The following is a 19,235-nucleotide window of genomic DNA, read 5'->3' as shown; positions in this document are numbered from 1 at the left end:
AAATGTTTAAACATATTAGAATTAAAACAAATTCTAATTAAATTAAAACATTAATTCTAATTAAAACATTAGAAACATGGAGAATTAAAGTGCTTTATTTGTAAAAATCTTAGGCATAGTTTGAACAGTGCTTGCTTTCTTGACATGTAACTTACAAGCATCTTTCCTAAACCTTTGTGAATTGTCATACTCCTAAGTCTGCATCAGCTTCAAACATGATACTTGCACTTTTAACGTCATGAAATATCCCTGCTCCTTTAATGTAATATTTTTGCCAGCATCGTTCCCTCTGGGATAACTTCATCCTTTTCATCACAACCACTCCCCTTATATCTGTGGGTGAGTTTGCCTTCACTAAGCTGCTGTGGCCACATATCTGAAACCTCTCAAATGGTGGTAGTGTCAACAGTCCCAGTGAGCTATGTCTTCTACAATTTCACTTCCAGCATTATCACTTTTTGTTTCTTTGCCACACTTTTATCTTTCTTGGCTAATTCCCTCTTTCAATCATCCAGTTTTACAAAATGTTACGTGGGCTTATATGGATACAAGGAGGCAACACAACCGCATGCTTTGCTGTCTGTGAGTGAACTACATAACAGCAGCATCCTGCAGGTTCATTGACAGACACGGAGAGGGGTGACGTGACTGGTCACAGATCATGATCAGTCTGCATCTGCTGCTACATAACGACTGGGCCAAAGAGCCAACTCTTACGTAAGTGTCCTTCACATGATTATTCCCAGTTAATATACCACGGCAAATGAAACTCGAGCCACACTGTTGGGGAACTGGCATTATTTAACTAAAGCCTGTTAACTGATATGCATGCATATCTGACTCGTGCAAAGTGAGAACTGCCTGTATACAGAGCTGTGTGCAGGCACTGGAGGGCAATCAATGCAGGCAAGGTTAAGAAGCTGTGATCTCTAAGAGACGGAGAATACAGCAGTAAGCTGCAGAATCCCCTCAGCCTTTCCCCTGAGTGTATTCTCTAAACGGAGCCAGGAGAGAAAGCGAATCTGAGCACAAAGCAAGGCACACTGTTCTGAGAAAGCAGAGACTAGAGTTTGTGCCCTACCCAGGTAGAAGTATTTTGGTACATACACGGGGTATTCAGTTGCAATTCCAGAAGGATCATGACTAGGGGTAAGGGCACTTTTCCAGAAGCTAAACACAGGAAGTTTATACTGTCTCATATTACGGGCAAAGCAATCTGTCTAACGCTCGGGAATCAGGGAAGAGAGGGATGCCAGAAGTACACTGTAAGTAATGGATGACCAAAGGTGGCTTCTTTGTGAAATTTTGTGCACAGAGGCTGAAACCTCAACTTGTACCACCAACTCTAAGATGTACCAATTACTCACAGGATTATAGTTACTTCATACTTCATAAAGTGGTATTATGAAATGAAACACTGTTATATTTACCATTTTGTAAACCCATCCAGAGTTGCTTGTGATCTTTTTTCTGCATTTCATTGATCACTTGACTTTTGTGCTTTAAAGCATCTGCTTCTTTCACACAAGACATAAAATGAGCTTCAATTACATCCTTAGATGGACAGTGCAGAAGGTCCTTTTCTGGAAAACTCTATCAAAGGAAGAAAAATACACATATAAAACAAGTACACACATTATAAAATTAGCTCCTCAAAGAACTGTCATCTCCCACAATTTTCTTATATTTTAAGCAAACCATCTCTTACCTTTACAATAAAGAGATTTTAGTATAACTCCAAATACTTTTAAAAATTAACTTAAAAATCTTTAGCTATCTGCCATATTCTGCACTTCTTCCAAATAATCTTTATGTAATATGGTATGCATTTATACAACATGAAAAAAAATATGAAAGAGCAATAATTTTAAAAACAGCTTTTTGACTGACCATATCTATTGGCAAGAATGTGGATGGAAATGTAAAATGGTACAATCACTTTGGAAACACTTTGGTAGTTTCTTTTAAAAAAGCAAACAAACACCTACCACCTGATCCTGTCATTCTACAACTAGGTATTTACTTAAGAGAAATAAAAGCATATGTCCACACAAAGACTTGTACATAAATGTTCACAGCAGATCTGTATCAGTAAAACACAGGAAGCAACCTAAATGTCAACAGATAAACAAATATATAAACTGCGGTATAAACTTATCAAAGCATATACTTTTAACATGCATAGTTTGCTTTAGGTCAATTAGAGCTTAACAAAGCTGTTAAAACGTAAGGTCAAAAAGCTAAGTTTACATTCTTTACCTACACTGCATCTTTTAGGCAGTTGAGGCAATGATCATCGGACAAACAAGCAGTTATGTAAATGAGATGATTAACGTACTTTTCACCAAGATATTAACAATAATAGCTAACTCTAATTGAACACTTAGTATGTGACAAACATTGTACTAAGACTTTAATATGGATTATATCATTTAATTTTCATAACAACTCAAGGTAAACACTATTGTTATTGCTATTTTACAGATAAAGAATATATATAAATAAAGCTCTGGGAGTGGATAGAATTGTACAGCTTGCAAGTGATGGCCCTAGGATTAGTCTGACTCAACAGTCCCAGCTCTTAAACCACTATGCAATACCACTTCCTCCCTAAGACCTAAATATGTACTTCATGATTATATTCGAACATTATCTTACCAAAAAAGACATTGCTTTGTAAGCCCTTTAATAAAAACTGAGTCAAATAATAATGGTAGAAAATAGCATTTAGTTATAGCCTACTCATTTTATTGTATTAATAGACAACATTCAATTATCCAAGTCATGGAAAGCTCCTGAATGACTAGGAAATTTACCACAGATGCCCTCCTACCAAAGGAAAAGGCACTTGACTACCTACAGCTATCTCCTAAAGTATATTTTTTTAATGCAAACAGTCACACCTCCTTCTGTTCTCAAAGAGTCCAGTCTCACAATTTCTGCTGAGTAAAAGGTAAGCCACTATATTAACTACCCGCTGGTCACAGGTGCCTAGAGCAGAAGGAAACAGCTGAGATAATCAAACTGTCTCTCCAGGTACGAATGGATTCCAGGTTCATGGTGCTCTTGAACTAGAAGTCCATAAAGAATTAAGATGAATGCTTTCAGACACAGGTACACAAAGGCAAAGAATAGGAGAAAATACAAAATTTCATAAAAATGAAAAGGCAAAAGGAGAATATGAGGGACAGACAAAACGTAAACATGAGAGAGGATATGGGCAGCAGAGAGAGTGGCCCTGCCTTCATCAACCTTACAATCAGCTGTACTTGCTCTGAATCAGCTAGACTGAAGAGATTTGCCCTGGCTTCCTGCCCACAGCAAGGAATTAAGTGTACATCATATCAACTCTACTACAGTCAAATGGATTAGCATTATGTTATTTCTATTTAAGAAAATTTCAATTTTGTTATACTTCATCTGTAAAATTAGAAGGGCTTTTTCAGACTAATGCTTTCTTTATTTTTCACTTTAGGCCACGTAGCATGTGGGATCTTTGTTCCCCGACCAGGGATCAAACCTGCACCCCCTGCAGTGGAAGGACAGAGTCTTAACCACTGGACCACCAGGGAAGTCCAGAAAGGCTTTTTCAGATATTGTACAGTTCACTACACTGCTAATTATCCACTTTGGTTATGAATGAGTGGTAGAAAATATAAAAGTTCATATTCCAAAGAAAATATTGTTTTCATGAAGTTTGATTTAAGACCTATTTAAGCTTAAATACTGTTAGATTTTCTTAAAATTGTATACAAGCTGATTATGAAAAAAAGGAGTTAGGATCTCTCCTACCACTGGTTTGAGAAATCAGGGGGAAAATATCCCATCATTTTTTCGTTTTGCATCAGTGTAGGCTGCTAATTCCTTCAATGGCTCTTGTAACCAGAGAAGGTACTGAGATTTTGCTTTTCCCAGACTTCCACTGCTTTGCAGGTTTCTAAACTTAACCAATGCTGATACCTGTAATTGATAGCTGACAACTGCAAAGGACTAGTCTTTATAGCAAAAGAGGGGTTCTATCAAGAGAGTGCATATTTGGTGCTTGCTTCGGCAGCACATATACTAAAATTGGAACGATACAGAGAAGATTAGCATGGCCCCTGCGCAAGGATGACAAGCAAATTTGTGAAGCGTTCCATATTTCTGTTGTATAACAAAGGGAGTTCAACTCGAGATTGGAAGATGCCTTAGAGGACTGGGACGGGGAGGGTGGGGGGGACTCGTGGGAGGGTGGGGGGGGGAGTGAAGAGAGGGAGGGAATACGGGATATGTGTATAAAAACAGATGATTGAACTTGGTGTACCCCCCCCCAAATAATAAATAAATAAATAAAATTAAAAAAAAAAAAAAAGAGAGAGAGTGCATATTTGTACACCTACCTTCAACAGAGAATGCCCTAACTCCATCTAGGAGAGAGGTGAACTCTTTAATGAAATGAACTCAGGGAAGCATGAGAGCAGTAACAGAGAAACGGAGATACCTGCTGAGGCAGCCACAGCAGTATTTCAACTGCTATCAATCATAATTAATTCAAACTATGGCAATGAAAACAGTGTCAGATGTCTCAGCCAAAGACTCCCCAGCTCCTACTCATGAAATGCTCTTCTTTCCATGATTAGCTTAGGCTGGGGTGGGAAATCTTTTTTTTGAAAGCTTCACAATAAAATTACAAGCAGAATCTTGATTTGTTACATTACATTTCTAAATCTCTTCCTTACATACATCAGCAGTTGTATTTAAAGTGCGTATCTTTTCAGTCCAAACAAATCCTTGCAAATAAAGATAGTGACTTTAACACCATATTTACTTGCTTTCATTAATCTTCCAAGTCAGAATCCTGATAAACTAGATCTAATTTCACTTTTTTCCTGAAAGGTTCCATTTACTTATATATTATTACCTGTGTCCTTTAGTTAAAATATTAATCCAGGCCGTCTGGAATATATCCAGACACATTAGAGATAACCAAGTAACACTAAACGAAACATTAACCTACTTACAAAGTAAGAGGGGAGAAAAAGCCTTTTCAGTCTATTAATAACAATATTACAAGCTCTATTATGACAACAGAGCAAAACAAAAAACCATTTTCCATTTCCCGTTTCTCCTTCTCCCTGTCTCCCACATCCAATCAAGTTCTGTTGAATCTGCATCCTAAACAGATCTGAAGCCATTCACTCTCAACAGTCCCAATGCCACTTTCCCAGAACAAATTAACAGCTATGTGAAATTTCTGAAAAATCTCGTGACTGGATCCCATGCCCCAAATCTTACCCTCTTTAATTCATTTTTCACATTTGATGCCATGGTGATGTTTCTAAAATGCAAATCTGAGCTTCTTGCTCAGCTTCTCCGCTCTACTTTTAGGATAAAATCAAACTTCTAACGCGTTCAACATTCTGAATGATTTCTCTCCCTGCTAACCTCTGCAGCATAATCTCTTACTCCCATTTCACATACTCCATTCTCTTTCCCTTCTCTCCCACATACATGCTCTGCTCCATCGATCCTGAATATGTCATCTGCCCAAACATTCTTTCAGCCATACTCTCTCTTTTCTGTTCCTTTACACAAACTATTTCTTCTGCCTGGCACACTCTCCTTGCCTAACTTTCAACCACCAACATGCCTACCCCCAAAAAAGCCCTTCTCAAAATTCAGGTTCAGTTTTGATATCACTTCCTCCAGGAAATTTCCCTTACTCCCAAAGTCTAGGTCATGTTCACAAAATCCTTATATGTGACTCTATAATATTATTTACATTCTTATGCCACCATACTCTTAAAGCTCCACAAGACAGAGACCAAGACTGTTCTCATGTCTATGTCATCTCAATAAACTTTTAAAAATAAGTCAACTTTATTGAGATATGATTCACATACAGCCAAATGCAGAAATTTTTCTCACAGTTAGATGAATATTGACACTGCATAACTGTCAGCCCAAACAAGATATAGAATATTACCATCACCCTCCAAAAAGTTCCTTGGTGCCCTGTGCAATCAGTTCCCCCACTGGAACCTCAGCTATGGATAAAAGATCTGATTTGTATCACCAGAGATTAGGTTTGCCTATAATATAATCATATATCAACAGAATCACACAATATGCTAGAGTATTGCATACTCTAACATCTTTCACTTAGCACGTTTTTGAGATTCATTTTTGTTACTGCACATATCAGTAGTTTCTTTTTATTGCAAGTAGTATACAACTGAATGGATATACCACCATCTGTTAATCCAAAACCCTGTTAGTAGACATTAAGATTATATGCAGATTTTGGCTATTATTAAGAAAGCTGCTATGAACATTAGTGTACAAGTCTTCTGAGAACATGTTTTCATTTTTCTTGAGTATATACTTGAAACAGAAATGTTGTCATAAGGAAAGTTTATGTCCAACTTTATTTAAAAACCACCAAACTGTATTCCAAGATGAAAGTACAATTTTACACTTCCTCCAGCAATGTAAGAGAGTTCTCATTACTCTATGTCCTCAAACTTGGTACTGTCAGAATTTTTTTTTTTTTGGCCACACCGTGCAACTTGCAGGATCTTAGTTCCCTGACCAGGGATTGAACCTGGGCTACGGCAATGAAAGCACTGAGTCCTAACCACTGGACCACTAGGGAATTCCTTTTTTTCTTTTTTTTGGTACTGTCAGTATTTTAACTTTAGTCATTCTAGTGAGTATGAGGCAACATTTCATTTTGGTTTTTAATATACATCTCCCTGATGACTAATGATGGCAAAAACCTTTTCATGTGATAATTGGTTATTCCTATATGAATATACATATATATAACATTTATATGTACACATAAACTGTTCAGGTCTTTTGGATTTGTTCCAAAGTGGATGATATATTAGGGAACAATTTGAGCAATGTAAATTTCATGCTTACTTTTATAAATATTGTCTACAAGAAACAGTAGGTAAACACAAAACATACACCCAGCTAAACCAAACCACATCAGAACACACAAAACACACACACCTTAGAAATGGATCCACTACTTCAATTCAGACCATGAGCGGCACTCATTCACATCCCACACTACAATTCTGTCTGATTTCAGATAACCTTCCTTCTATCACTTCACAATAACTAACAAGCTGCAAATCTTTCCAATGTTCATTTCATCAAGTAAATTTCCAGTCTTTTTCAACATACAGGGTCATATTCATTGCAGTATTTATGTATGCCTTAACCATTTAACATATGTAAAATCATGCTTTTGTTAGGTTCCTGTCTTTTTCATTTGTCACTAATGAAGTTTTCGGGTTTCCTGTGATTTTTAACAACATGGTACTTATTAGAATATACATATCTTGCAGTAGAGCAAAACTATCTGTAGAAGTGGTGGAAGCAGACATTCTTGCCTTTTTCCTGATGTTAGGGTGAAACATTCAATACACCACCATTTAGCACGATTTCAGCTATATGCTTTTCATAGTTAGTCTTTGTCAAATTGAGACAATTCCTTTCTATTCCTAAGCTTGCTAACAGTTTTGATGAAAAATGGAAACTGAGTTTTGCTGAAAGCTTTTTTTGCATCTATTCATAAAACCATGATTTCTCTACTTTTTTCTGCTAAAGTGCTCAACTGAATTATATCGATTCATTGACAATGAGGTTGAGTCACCCTTGTATTTGTGGGACAATCTCAACATGGTCATGGTGTATTGTCCTTTTTATATGTTGCTGTATTTGATTTGCCTGTATCTTCTTGAAAGTGTCTGCATCTAAGTTCATTAGAAATACTGGTCTGCAATTTTATTTTAATATCTTTAAAAGGTTTTGGTATCAGAGTTATTCTGGCCTGTAAAACAATTGGGAAATATTTCCTCCCCTTCTATTTCTGGAAAAAGTCTAAAGATTAATATTATTTATTTCCTAAAATATCTGATAGAATTCACCAATCACAAAACTAGGCAAGGAGTTTTACTTTGTGAGAATTTTTTTTTAAATTACAAATTCAACTTCTGTATATATTTAGGGGCTATTCATATCTGCTCCTTCTTTTAATTGAATTTGTCCATTTGTCAAATTTTCTGGCATAAAGTTGTTCATAATATTTCTTACTATTCTATTAATGCTTATAGGATCTGTAGAAATATCCCATTTTTCATTCCTGATACAGAAATTGTGTTTTCCTACTATAGAAAGTATTTAATTACCTCTAAGCACTGCTTAGGGTGATTCCCACAAACTTTAATATGTTGTGTTTCCATTATTATTCAGTTTGAAATACTTTAAAATTTCCCTTGTGATTTCCTCTTTGACCCATAGCTAATTGTAGATTTAGTGGCCTCATCCTTTAGACAAGCGTGGTTACAAATTTTACTTACAGACATTATTAACTCTTCCTTAAAATTATATTATTCTTGCCTTAAACTATCAGTTCTCTTTTAAGTAGTTAGAAGAGGTAATCTTTTCTACTTATCATTTATTCACCATTTCTAGCGTTCTTCATTCCTGCCTGTAGTTTCTTTCAGTGTTTTAAGATGTCATTCCATTTTCTTTTGTTCTTCACTATCTGATGAAAAGTCAGCCATCATTTACCAACTGTTCTGTTTTATGCGTCATTTTTTTGGTAGCTACTTTCAGGATTTTCTGTTTATAACTGGTTTTCAGCAGTTTGATTATGATGTGCCTGGTGTGGGTTTCTATATATATAGTTACTTGCTTTAGATTTGCTGAGCTTTCTTAACACAGAGACTGTGTTTTCTCACCCAAATTTGGAAAATTATTGACCATTATTTCTTTTTTAAAAAATTGAGATATAGTTCATATACAATTCACTTAAAATTGACCATTTTAAAGACTAGAACTCAGCAGTTTTTAGTATGCAGTTGACCCTCCACACCTGCAGCTTCTGCATCCGTGGAGTCAACCAAGCACGGATCAAAATGCAGTTGGTTTAGCTTGTGGATATGGAGGGCTGACCGTACTACACCATCTTATATAAGGCACTTGAGCATCCAGCGGATTTTCGTATGGCGAGGCGGGTCATGGAACCAACCCCACAGATACCCACGGACAACTCTATTCACAAGCTGTACAGCCATTACTACTATCTAATTACATTATGTTTTCAACACTGAGAAACAAATCTCAAATCTATAAGCAGTCACCCCCGCATCGTGCCCTCCCTCCAGCTCTTGAAAACCACTACTCAACTTTCTGTCTCTATGGATTTGCATGTTCTAGACGTTTCATATAATGAATCAAATAATGTGCAGCCTTTTGAGTCTGCCTCCTTTTGCTCAGGCTCAGTATGATGTTCCAAGGCTCACCTGTGCTATCACATCTAACAGCACTCCATTCCTTTTCAGAGCCAAACTACATTCTATTGTATGGATACATTTTGTATATCCATTCATCAGTTGATAAGCATCTGGACTGCTTCCACTTTTTGGTTCTTATGACTAATGCTTCTATGAACATCCATGTACAAGTTGATGGGTAGACACGTTTCCAATTCCCCTAAGTATGTAACTATAAGTGGAGTTGGTAGGTCATATGGCAGGCCTATATTTAATCATTTGAGGAACTGCCAGATTGTTCTCCAAAGCAGCTGCATAAGTTTACATTCCCCACAGTAACATGGACCATATGAAAATGTACCAATTAGTCTCTTCTCTCAAACACCTGCTATGGTCCAACATTTTGATTATAGATACCTTAGTGGGCATGAAGGGGTAACACACTGAGGTATTTCTTTGCAGTTCCCTAATGACTAATTATGCTGAGAGCTTTTTGTTTTGTTTTGTTTTGTTTTTCACACCATTTTTAAAGGTTACTTCCATTTACAGTTACTACAAAATACTGGCTATATTCCCCCTGTTGTACAGTATATCCTTGAGCCTATCTAACACTCAACAGTTTGTACCTCCCACTTCCCCCAGCTCTATGTCTCCCCCCCACCCCATAATGGTAACCACTAGTTTGTTTTCTCTATCCGTGAATCTCCTTGTTTTATGGCACATTGACTAGTTTTTCCTATTTTTTTGATTCCACACATAAGTATTTATCTTTCTCTGTCTGACTTATTTCATTTAGCACAATGCCCTCCCAAGTTGATCCATGTCGCTGCAAATGGCAAAATTTCGTTCTTTTTTATGGCTGAGTAGTATTCCATTGTATTTATACACCACATCTACACCATTCATCTGTTGATGGACACTTAGGTTTTTTCCATGTCTTGGCAACTGTAAATAATTATGCTTGGTTTCTTTTCATATACTTACTGGCTATTTATATATCTTCTTTGGAGAAATGTCTACTCAAATCCTTTGTCCATTTTTAATTGGGTTATTTACCTTTTTATTACTACTAAATTCTAACAGTTCCTTATATATTCTGGGCATTAGATGATATTAGATATATAATTTTGCAAATATTTTCTCCTATTCTGTAGGTTGTCTTTTCATTTCCTTTGAAGCACAAAAAATATTTCATTTTGATGAAATCTAATTCATCTATCTCTTCTTTGGTTGCTTGTACTTTAGTTGCTGGTACCATGCAGTTGTGTTCTCTGCTGCTTTGAAACCAGGAAATATGAGTCAAATCATTATTTCTTAAAATTTTCTTTCTGACACATTCCCTCCACCCTTTCCTTCTAGGACTCCAATTATATGTATGTTAGACTGCTTGATATTATCCTAGAGGTCATTGGGACTCAGTCCTCACCTCCCTCCAATTTTCTTCTCTCAGTTCTTTACATTGGATAATTTCTATGGATCTGTCTTCAAGTTCACAGAAGCTTTCTTATGCCAGCTCCAATCCACTGTTAAGTCCATCCAGTGAATTTTTAATTTCAGATATTGTTCTTTTCAGTTCTGCAATTTTGCTATCTTAAGTCACTGAGGTTTTAATAGTTGCTTTAATTTATTTTTTGCTAATTCCAAATGTGCATTATCTCAGGGTCAATTTCTATTGACAGCATTCTTCCCTTTGACATGGTTCAAATTTCCCTGCTTTTGCATGTCTAGTAATAGTTGATTGTATGCCAGACCTTGTACATATGGTATAAGGATTCTAGGTTATACTGTCTTTCTTGTTGAGTTTGTTCTGCCTGGTACCTCTTCTTGATCTTAAAAAGGCTTAGTTTTAGGCTTTATTAAGGCAGATCCTGAGCAACCCTTACTCTGTAATAGGAGTTAAACTTTTTACGTAAAGAACAAGACAGTAAATGTATGATAGATTTGTGGGCCATACAATGTCTACAGCAAGCACTCAACTCTGCTGCTGTAGCCTAAAAGTAGTATGTGAATGAATTTATATGGCTGGCTGCATCCATCTATTACTTATGGTCACTAGAATTTATATTCCACATAATTTTCACGTCACAAAATACTATTCTTTTAATTTCTTTTTCAGCCACTAACAAATATAAAAACCATCCTTAGATCACCGGCCATATAAAAGCAGTCAGTGGGCCAGATTTGGCAGATAGGCCATAATTTGCCAAACCTGTCCAAAAGCACAGCCAATTAACACCCACTATGTTAACTAGATCTTTCTACACTCTGATGGGCTGAAATGCAACATCTCCAGGCATTACGAGACTTCTCCCACTTTTAACCCCCTAACATGCACTTCTCTACTAGACCTAACATCACATATGTGTGTGCAGCCCAGCCCTCAACCAAGCTCTCTTGGGGAACTCATACTTCTGTGCGTACCCCTGTACAACCTGCTTAAAAAGTTCCAGCTGCTTCAGCAGCCCAGAACTCCAATATCTGCAACCTTAGCTCAGTAGAAGTTCCTTGCTCTGCTTGAGTTCCACTCCCCATGACACAGTTAGGCAATTACCCTGAAGCACAGAGATGGCCTAAGTGTAGGGTTCACCTTGTTTGTTCTCTTTCTCTCTAACATCCGGTGCCTGAAAACAGCTCTACTTCATATATTTTGCTGGCTTTATAGCTGCTTATAGCTAGAGGAAAAATCCAATTCACTTATTCTGTCATAGCTGAAAGCAGATGTTAACCCCAATAAATTATTTGATAAATAATTTAATGAGTAAAAAAACCTTATTTCATAAAGTTTTAAGTATGCATGACCCTCTGTGATCTCCACTTCCTGGTGTTCACATCTTTCTGTAACCCCTTCCCCTGGAGTGTAGGTAGGACCTGTGATGTGTATTAATCAAAACAATACAGAGGGGCTTCCCTGGTGGTGCAGTGGTTGAGAATCCGCCTTCCAATGCAGGGGACACAGGTTCGAACCCTGGTCCAGGAAGATCCCACATGCCGTGGAGCAAATAAGCCCATGTGTCACAGCTACTGAGCCTGTGCTCTAGAGCCTGAGAGCCACAACTATTAAGCCCATGTATCACAACTACTGAAGCCTGCGGGCCTAGAGCCCATGCTCCGCAACAAGAGAAGCCACCGCAATGAGAAGCCTGCACACTGCAATGAAGAATAGCCCCAGCTTGCACAACTAGAGAAATTCCATGTGCAACAACGAAGATCCAATGCAGCCATAAGTTAATTAATTAATTAATTAATTAAGAAAAACAATACAGCAGAGATTATGGGATATTACGCCTGTGATTAAGTCATGTTATATAACTCTGGTCTTGCAACAGACTAGCTCTAGAGGCTCTTTTTGTTAACTCAATGAAGTAAGCTACCATGTTGGGAAAATCCACATGACAAGGAACTTCAAGCAGCCTGTAGGTGCTGAGTGGGACCTCTAGCTAACAGTCAACAAGAAGATTTAGCCCTCAGTCCCACAGTCACAAAGAAACGAACTCTTCCAGCAACCTGAGTGAGCTTGGAAGCAGATTCTCAAGTCTCCAGTTAAGAACACAAGCCAGTCAACACCTTGACTACAGCCTTGTGAGACACTAAGCTGAGGATCCAGGTAAGCCTGACCCACAGGAACTATGAGATAATAAATGTGTGCTGTTTTAAGCCACTGAATTTCTGGTGATCTGTCCCACAGAGATAGATACCTAACACAATACACTACTGATAAAATTCTACAAGACAGCCACCAATATTTAGAGCTGGGAGGTACAGGCAGCAGAAGCATAGGAGAAACCAGGAAGTGCGCTCAAGAACAAAGAAAACTACCTCCAACCTACGTCATCAACACACAATGGAAGAAGCAGGGTCATGGTAAATTACCTTAGAGAGAGAGACAGTGGCTCCTGGCCTAGTAAGAAAACTTGTCCATCAGAAAAGGGGTGTGGTCTTAAAGAAGTATTCTTAAAGAACAGTCAGGACCAGTGGTAGTGCCTTCCCAAACACCACAGGAAAGACAGAGTGCCTTAGCCCAAAAACCTAAGTTTGTCTGGTCACAATCATTCAGCAGTGTTTTCCGCAGAAGCACTTACCTTAATGCTGACCCAATTTTGCCTAGCAAATGTGAGCTCTGACCCCTAATACTCACTGTTAAAATTCAAAATTAAAATTTCTGTCCTTTTCAAAACCTAAATAAACCAATTTAGCACCATTTCATTATGAGAAAAAGAAAAACACCAAGTTATTGTTGGTTTTGTTTACTCCATTAATTTTTTTTAGGACATGCAACAGACCCCGGCATTTTAAAGAGCTCACTAATCTTGACCTGTTACAAAGATGCTACTAAATTTCTGAATCACACTACTAACTTCCCCTTTTAAAAACTGCACACACTGTAAGCAACCTTTTGATTATAACGCAGTTTTGCAGGCAACATGCCTACAGGAATAATGAAAACGTTAAAGAAAAAAACAGACACAGAGAAATAAAGCAAAGGTAGCAAAATAACAATTGGCAAATCCAGGTGAAAGGTATGTGGGTGTTCAACTCTCAGTTTTTCTAATATAGGTTTCAATTTTTAAAAATAAAAAGCTGAGGAAAGAGAAATAAGATAATTTCCTAAGGAGGCTAATCAAATTTAGGAATCAAAAATGTCTTTGAAGCTAATTAAGAAAACCCTGAAGAAGATACCTTTTTCACTCCTGTTTTGGTAAACAGAAAAAAAAGGAAAGTAAATATCCAGATCTGCATGTTTTGAGGCAGTTAACACTTTACAATTACATAATATTTGTCTCTCAGAATTCAAAAAATAATATAAAAATTCTTACGAAAACAATTTTCTGAACCATCCTTTACAACCTTTTGCTTTTGTACACACTAACTTTTAAATCTGCAGTGTTTTCTAAGCTCTTGTTATTCAGTCCATGGTCTTGTGGAGCAACAGCACTGTGAGCTTGTTAAAAATGCAGAACCTCTGCCCTCAACCCAAACCTATGGAATCAGAATCAAAATCTGCACTTTAACAAGATACACGTAATCTATACATACATTAAATTTTGAAAAGCACTGCTCTAGACATTAAAATTCACTTACTATAAACATTATGAATCTATTCAAATGACAAGCATCAATGTCAGTTAAAAATTAGAGAAAATATGTCCCTTTGAAAAAATTTTAAAAGGTTTTCTCCTCAAGAATTCAGTCCAAACTAAGAACTGACTCAAATGTGTATGGGGAGGTGGGGGATCTCTTGGAGACTTCAGTGTTGCACAAAATCTAATTAAAATCAATTAATATTTTTGAAAGCAACTGTAAAAGAAAAATTCTAAGCAGTCTGGTTAAAGCATAGACATCATCTGACACACACAATACAAAATCATAAAAGTTAAAATAAATTCTGATGCATCAACTGACATAAAGTTGTCACTTGATAAATTTAATCTGTTCATGAGAAACTTTTCTAGAAACTTAAAGAAAACCCGCTTCCTCAATCTAAAAGCATTGCTTTTCTACCTGCAAATTTAATGCTTACTCAGTTTCATTACAATCAATCAAAAGCCATAAGGCAGTGCAGTAGGATGTGGACCAGCATCAATCCGTATAAGCTATCAATTAAATACCTGAGAACACCTTTATGGTAAACTCTGCCTTACAACCCTAAATAAAGGGAAATTAGAACAGAGAAAGAAATCTGGGCAATAATTTTCCTCCAACACAGGCCAGAGTCAGAAAGAGTAAGAGCTGCTAATAGAAACACACTGGTAGTTTGAGCAAATTTAAAACATTCTCTAAAATTCTGCTTTCTATTTAATTTCTCTAATAAACTCTCCATCTGGAAAGACAATGTATGATCAACTAAGGATCCAAAAGAGCAATTCATTTTAAAATATCAATACACATATGGGCACCTTATCTTTGACAAAGGAGGCAAAAATATACAATGGAAAAAAGCCTCTTCAATAAGTGGTGCTGGGAAAATTGGACAGCTACATGTAAAAGAATGAAATTAGAATACTTCCTAACACCATACACAAAAATAACAGTGTAAAGCAATTATATTCCAATAAGGAGCTTAAAAAAATTTTTTTAATTAAAAAAAGTAAAACCAAAACGAAAAAATAAAAACAAAAACTAACTAAATAAATAAAATATCAAGAATAAACCCATTACGTGCAGGGACTTCCCAGGTGGTGCAGTGGTTAAGAATCTGCCTGCCAACACAGGGGACACGGGTTTGATCCCTGCTGCAGGAAGATCCCACATGTTGCGAGCCCATGCGCCACAACTATTGAGCCTGTGCTCTGGAGCCTGTGAGCCACAACTAAGGAGCCCAGGTGCCACAACTACTGAAGCCCACAAGCCTAGAGCCTGTGCTCCACAACAAGAGAAGCCACCGCAATGAGGAGCCCATGCACCACAATGAAGAGTAGCCCGCACTTGTTCCAGCTAGAGAAAGCCTGTGTGCAGCAACAAAGACCCAATGCAGCCAATTAAAAAAAAAAAAAAAAAAAGAATAAACCCATTACCTGTTAACATAAAAGTTGTATTTTTGTGAAAAATAACTATATTTTCCAGAACAATAAAAACAATTTAGGGAGAAGACTGGCATGGTTGTACAGTTTTGCAAGTATCTTTATAATGTGTGGCTTAATAGAAAGTAGATGCTTTATCTTATTTGCTTCCACATTCAATATTGTGCAGTTGTTTTGGTTAAAGTATGTAATTACACAGGCTTATAAAGATAGATAGTTGGAGAAAGGAGTAGTATTTTACTAGTCTTTCCAGATTTATGGATATCCTTTTTTGATACTACATCAAATTCGATACATACAGTTTATTGCAACATTAATGTGGAATCTGAAACAACATCAATAGACATTTTGACCTCTGTTATATTAAAATTCCTGATGCCAACCATGCACTTTGAACAGATCTTTTACACATGCATAATTTCACAACATCATGCTTTGGTCATCTGGAAAGTATATGTTTACTGAGTTAAGGTAGGCCTTTCTCCAACGTTTTCACATTTCACTATATAAAATTCCTTAAAAAATCAATTTGTTAAAATGACCACCAATCTCATCGGAAAATTATTTACAAACAATAAAGCTGTCAAGCTCATGGTAACAGATACATGTTTTCCAAAATTCAAATTTTCACTTTAAAGTGCAAGGAAACAAATACTGTCAGTTGTGTTCCTTGCAATGAGAGGTCACTTTGTTTTCAAGAAATTATCTAACAAATACTCAAGTGTGAATAAACCACAGTTTCTCAGTCACTATTTCAAATAAAAAATGGTGTTTCATGAGAAAAGTGACTAATTTAGCTCGCAAAGCAAACAAGGGCACGATGCTTTTTCTTAAAACAACCATCATATTTGGCACACAGCAAAAGTGCTTTATGTGTATTCCCATTTCGCCACACAGGAGACTAAAAAGACATGTACTTAAAAGTCAAGATTAATAATTAATAATTTGTACTGCTTCGGGGGGGTTGGGGTGGGATGAACTGGGAGATTGGGATTGCCATATATACATTACTAATAAGAAAAAAAATATCAAGCTGTATCCTTTAAATATATTCAGTTTACTGTATGTCAATTATATCTCAATAAAAGTTCTTAAAAAAATAATAATAATTTGTATTGCTTCACCCAGAACAGTCCTAGTGTGTGGCGGTGAAGAATACAATACCACTAGTACATTCTGGTACACTGCCTTGCTTTGTGCTAAGGAGCCAACAGTTTTGCCCACCATTGCTTTTGCAGATCGGTACAAATTTAAATACAGTGGAAAGGGCAAATAGCATCTTAATAGTATTATGGAACTAGGAACCTTCATGGATCCGGGTCCATTGAACACTCTGAGAACCATAACACTATACCAATCATAAGAATTCTAAGCCTCTCCTATCATTATTACAATCCATCACCTAATTCTATCAGTAATTACAGAGAGCCTAGCATGCAATGCCAGCCAGGTACCATAAAATTTGTTTGAGTATCTTTTGTATCATTCACTCATATATCCCAGGTTCCTAGAACAGTGCCTGGCTGGCAGAGAACAGGCTCTCAATATTTGTTGAAGGAATAAATAAATGGGTAGCTATGATATATTTTAACCTAAATTTCAGTCTTTTGGAGTGCATTACACACACACACACACACACACACACACACACACACACACATACACACACAATCTAATTACTGGAATTACTTTTCAACGTAATGGGAAGACCTGTTAGGCAATATGGAGCCTCTACACTTATTATGCTTGGACTAGCTTCACCTTCATATAATTTTAAATTTAAATTATTATACATACAGGCATTCCTTGCCTTTTATGACAACTGAAACTCATGCATATCAGAACCATGTCCCCACTCTGTATGGTTCCATGGTAACTAACATCTGTGGTGACATGATGCTATGCAGAGCATGTTCGTGCAAATAACAGGGGAATAAATGTCAAAGACCCACAAATTCAATTTAGTAAAATGGGAAGGAAAACAACTTAAGAAGATTGGGTGAGCCTTTGGGCAATGACTCTGAATTAACTGTCCCTAACGGGAAAGCAAATCAAGCACCTAAATGACTTTTCAAACTCAGCATATCTCCCTCCCACTATTTAAGAATCATTGCCTAGAAGAGGTTCATCCTTCAGCAGTACTTGCTTGTTGGATGGGGGATAGAGAATGAGGGTGTTTAGGGAGAAGAGGGATGAGATTTTTGTAAAATAATGAGAGAAAATTAGGTTACAGTAAATCTATCCTGGACTCTTAAAAACTACAGGAACGAATATTTCTCAAAACAGACTTATAGCAAGTCTTTGGATTTCTGTCTCCTAACACTTCTCTTCACTGCATCAAAATAGCCCTAGAGTTACTCAGTGTTAGGTTGCCTCACTTCCCCATTCCCATGCCCACATGCACTCAGGATTTTGTTCTTTCTATTTGAGATTTTCTTTAATAAATAGAAATATTCCAAAATATTATAAATTTTAAGCACAGTGTATCCAGCTCCCACAAAGAATAGGCACTTACACGTTAAATGTTTAAATGGTTCTGCCAACAGTAAAGAAGAAACTGAAAGGCATTTTATAGATAAACACTAATGGCAGCTTAGCAAATAAAAAGTATCATGGGAAAAGCAATAAACAACTTAAAAAAAAATTCTACTCTAAGTCTACTTACTAAGTAGTACCACAAGTACGAAAAATAGGAAATGCTATTTAAACTATACCTTAAAATGTACTGTGATGTTCCAAGGAAGAGCTGAACTTGATGCAAGAAGATCAAATAGCAAACCAATTGGATAATGCCTAAAAACGAAAGAGTATATTTTAAGAAAAAGTAAATATTTAAACTAAAACTCCAAAATAAATTTCCAGCATGTTTTAACATCTAATATTAGGAGACTTAAACCACAAATCACAGGAAGGTAACATTTCACACAGTTACCTGCGCTTAGCATGGCATAGTTTTTAGGCATCAGGTGTTTGTTTTTTGTTTTCTGTTTTTTTCTGACCATTTCACTCCCCAGGGAATCCTCAATATACATAATAAAATCGTACTAAGACACCTTTTATCAGCCACGAGCACTGTTATGTCACACTACTGCAACACCTAATTATCATCCCAGTATTCAAATTGGGCAACCAGTTTTTTTTTTTTTAATTTAAAATTTTAATAGCTGAGAAGAGCACCTAAAAGAGCATGCAATCACCTATTCTGTACTTATTATTATTAACATTACAGCATATAAACTTCCAGTCTTTTCTTCATGCATACATAACTAAATATAGATTAGGCTTATCCTTTACAAACTGCTATAACCTGCTTTTTCCATACAACAATATGTCAGCATTTTCCAAAGTCACTGAATATTCTTCTGCAATCTAATTCTAAAGTTTTATTTTAAGTAATAAATTTGGGACTTCCTAAATAAGAGAACATTTTCTAATATAACCATTA

At 36.5% G+C, this 19,235-nt stretch overlaps 1 protein-coding gene and 1 non-coding gene across 10 annotated transcripts in view; one reads left to right on the top strand and one right to left on the bottom strand.

The window, feature by feature from the left end:
• Positions 1 to 19,235, bottom strand: part of ATG5 (autophagy related 5) — a 111,530-nt gene that overhangs the window by 70,249 nt on the left and 22,046 nt on the right. For all 9 annotated transcript variants that reach the window (XR_009054331.1, XR_009054330.1, XM_057739257.1 and 6 more), the window contains 2 exons: positions 18,505 to 18,583; positions 1,431 to 1,593 (listed from right to left, as the gene is read on the bottom strand). Coding sequence is in view for 7 of the 9 variants with exons in the window: in XM_057739257.1 (XP_057595240.1) it covers positions 1,431 to 1,593; positions 18,505 to 18,583 (242 nt within the window). In the remaining 2 variants the exon portion in view is untranslated. The remainder of the gene's footprint in view (positions 1 to 1,430; positions 1,594 to 18,504; positions 18,584 to 19,235) is intronic.
• On the top strand, positions 4,039 to 4,145 carry LOC130856275 (U6 spliceosomal RNA). Its single transcript, XR_009054553.1, has one exon. It is a non-coding gene; the product is annotated as a U6 spliceosomal RNA (small nuclear RNA).

Source organism: Hippopotamus amphibius, chromosome 6 (assembly GCF_030028045.1).
Source record: "Hippopotamus amphibius kiboko isolate mHipAmp2 chromosome 6, mHipAmp2.hap2, whole genome shotgun sequence".
Taxonomy (NCBI): domain Eukaryota; kingdom Metazoa; phylum Chordata; class Mammalia; order Artiodactyla; family Hippopotamidae; genus Hippopotamus; species Hippopotamus amphibius.
This window is presented reverse-complemented; position numbering and strand designations above follow the sequence as displayed.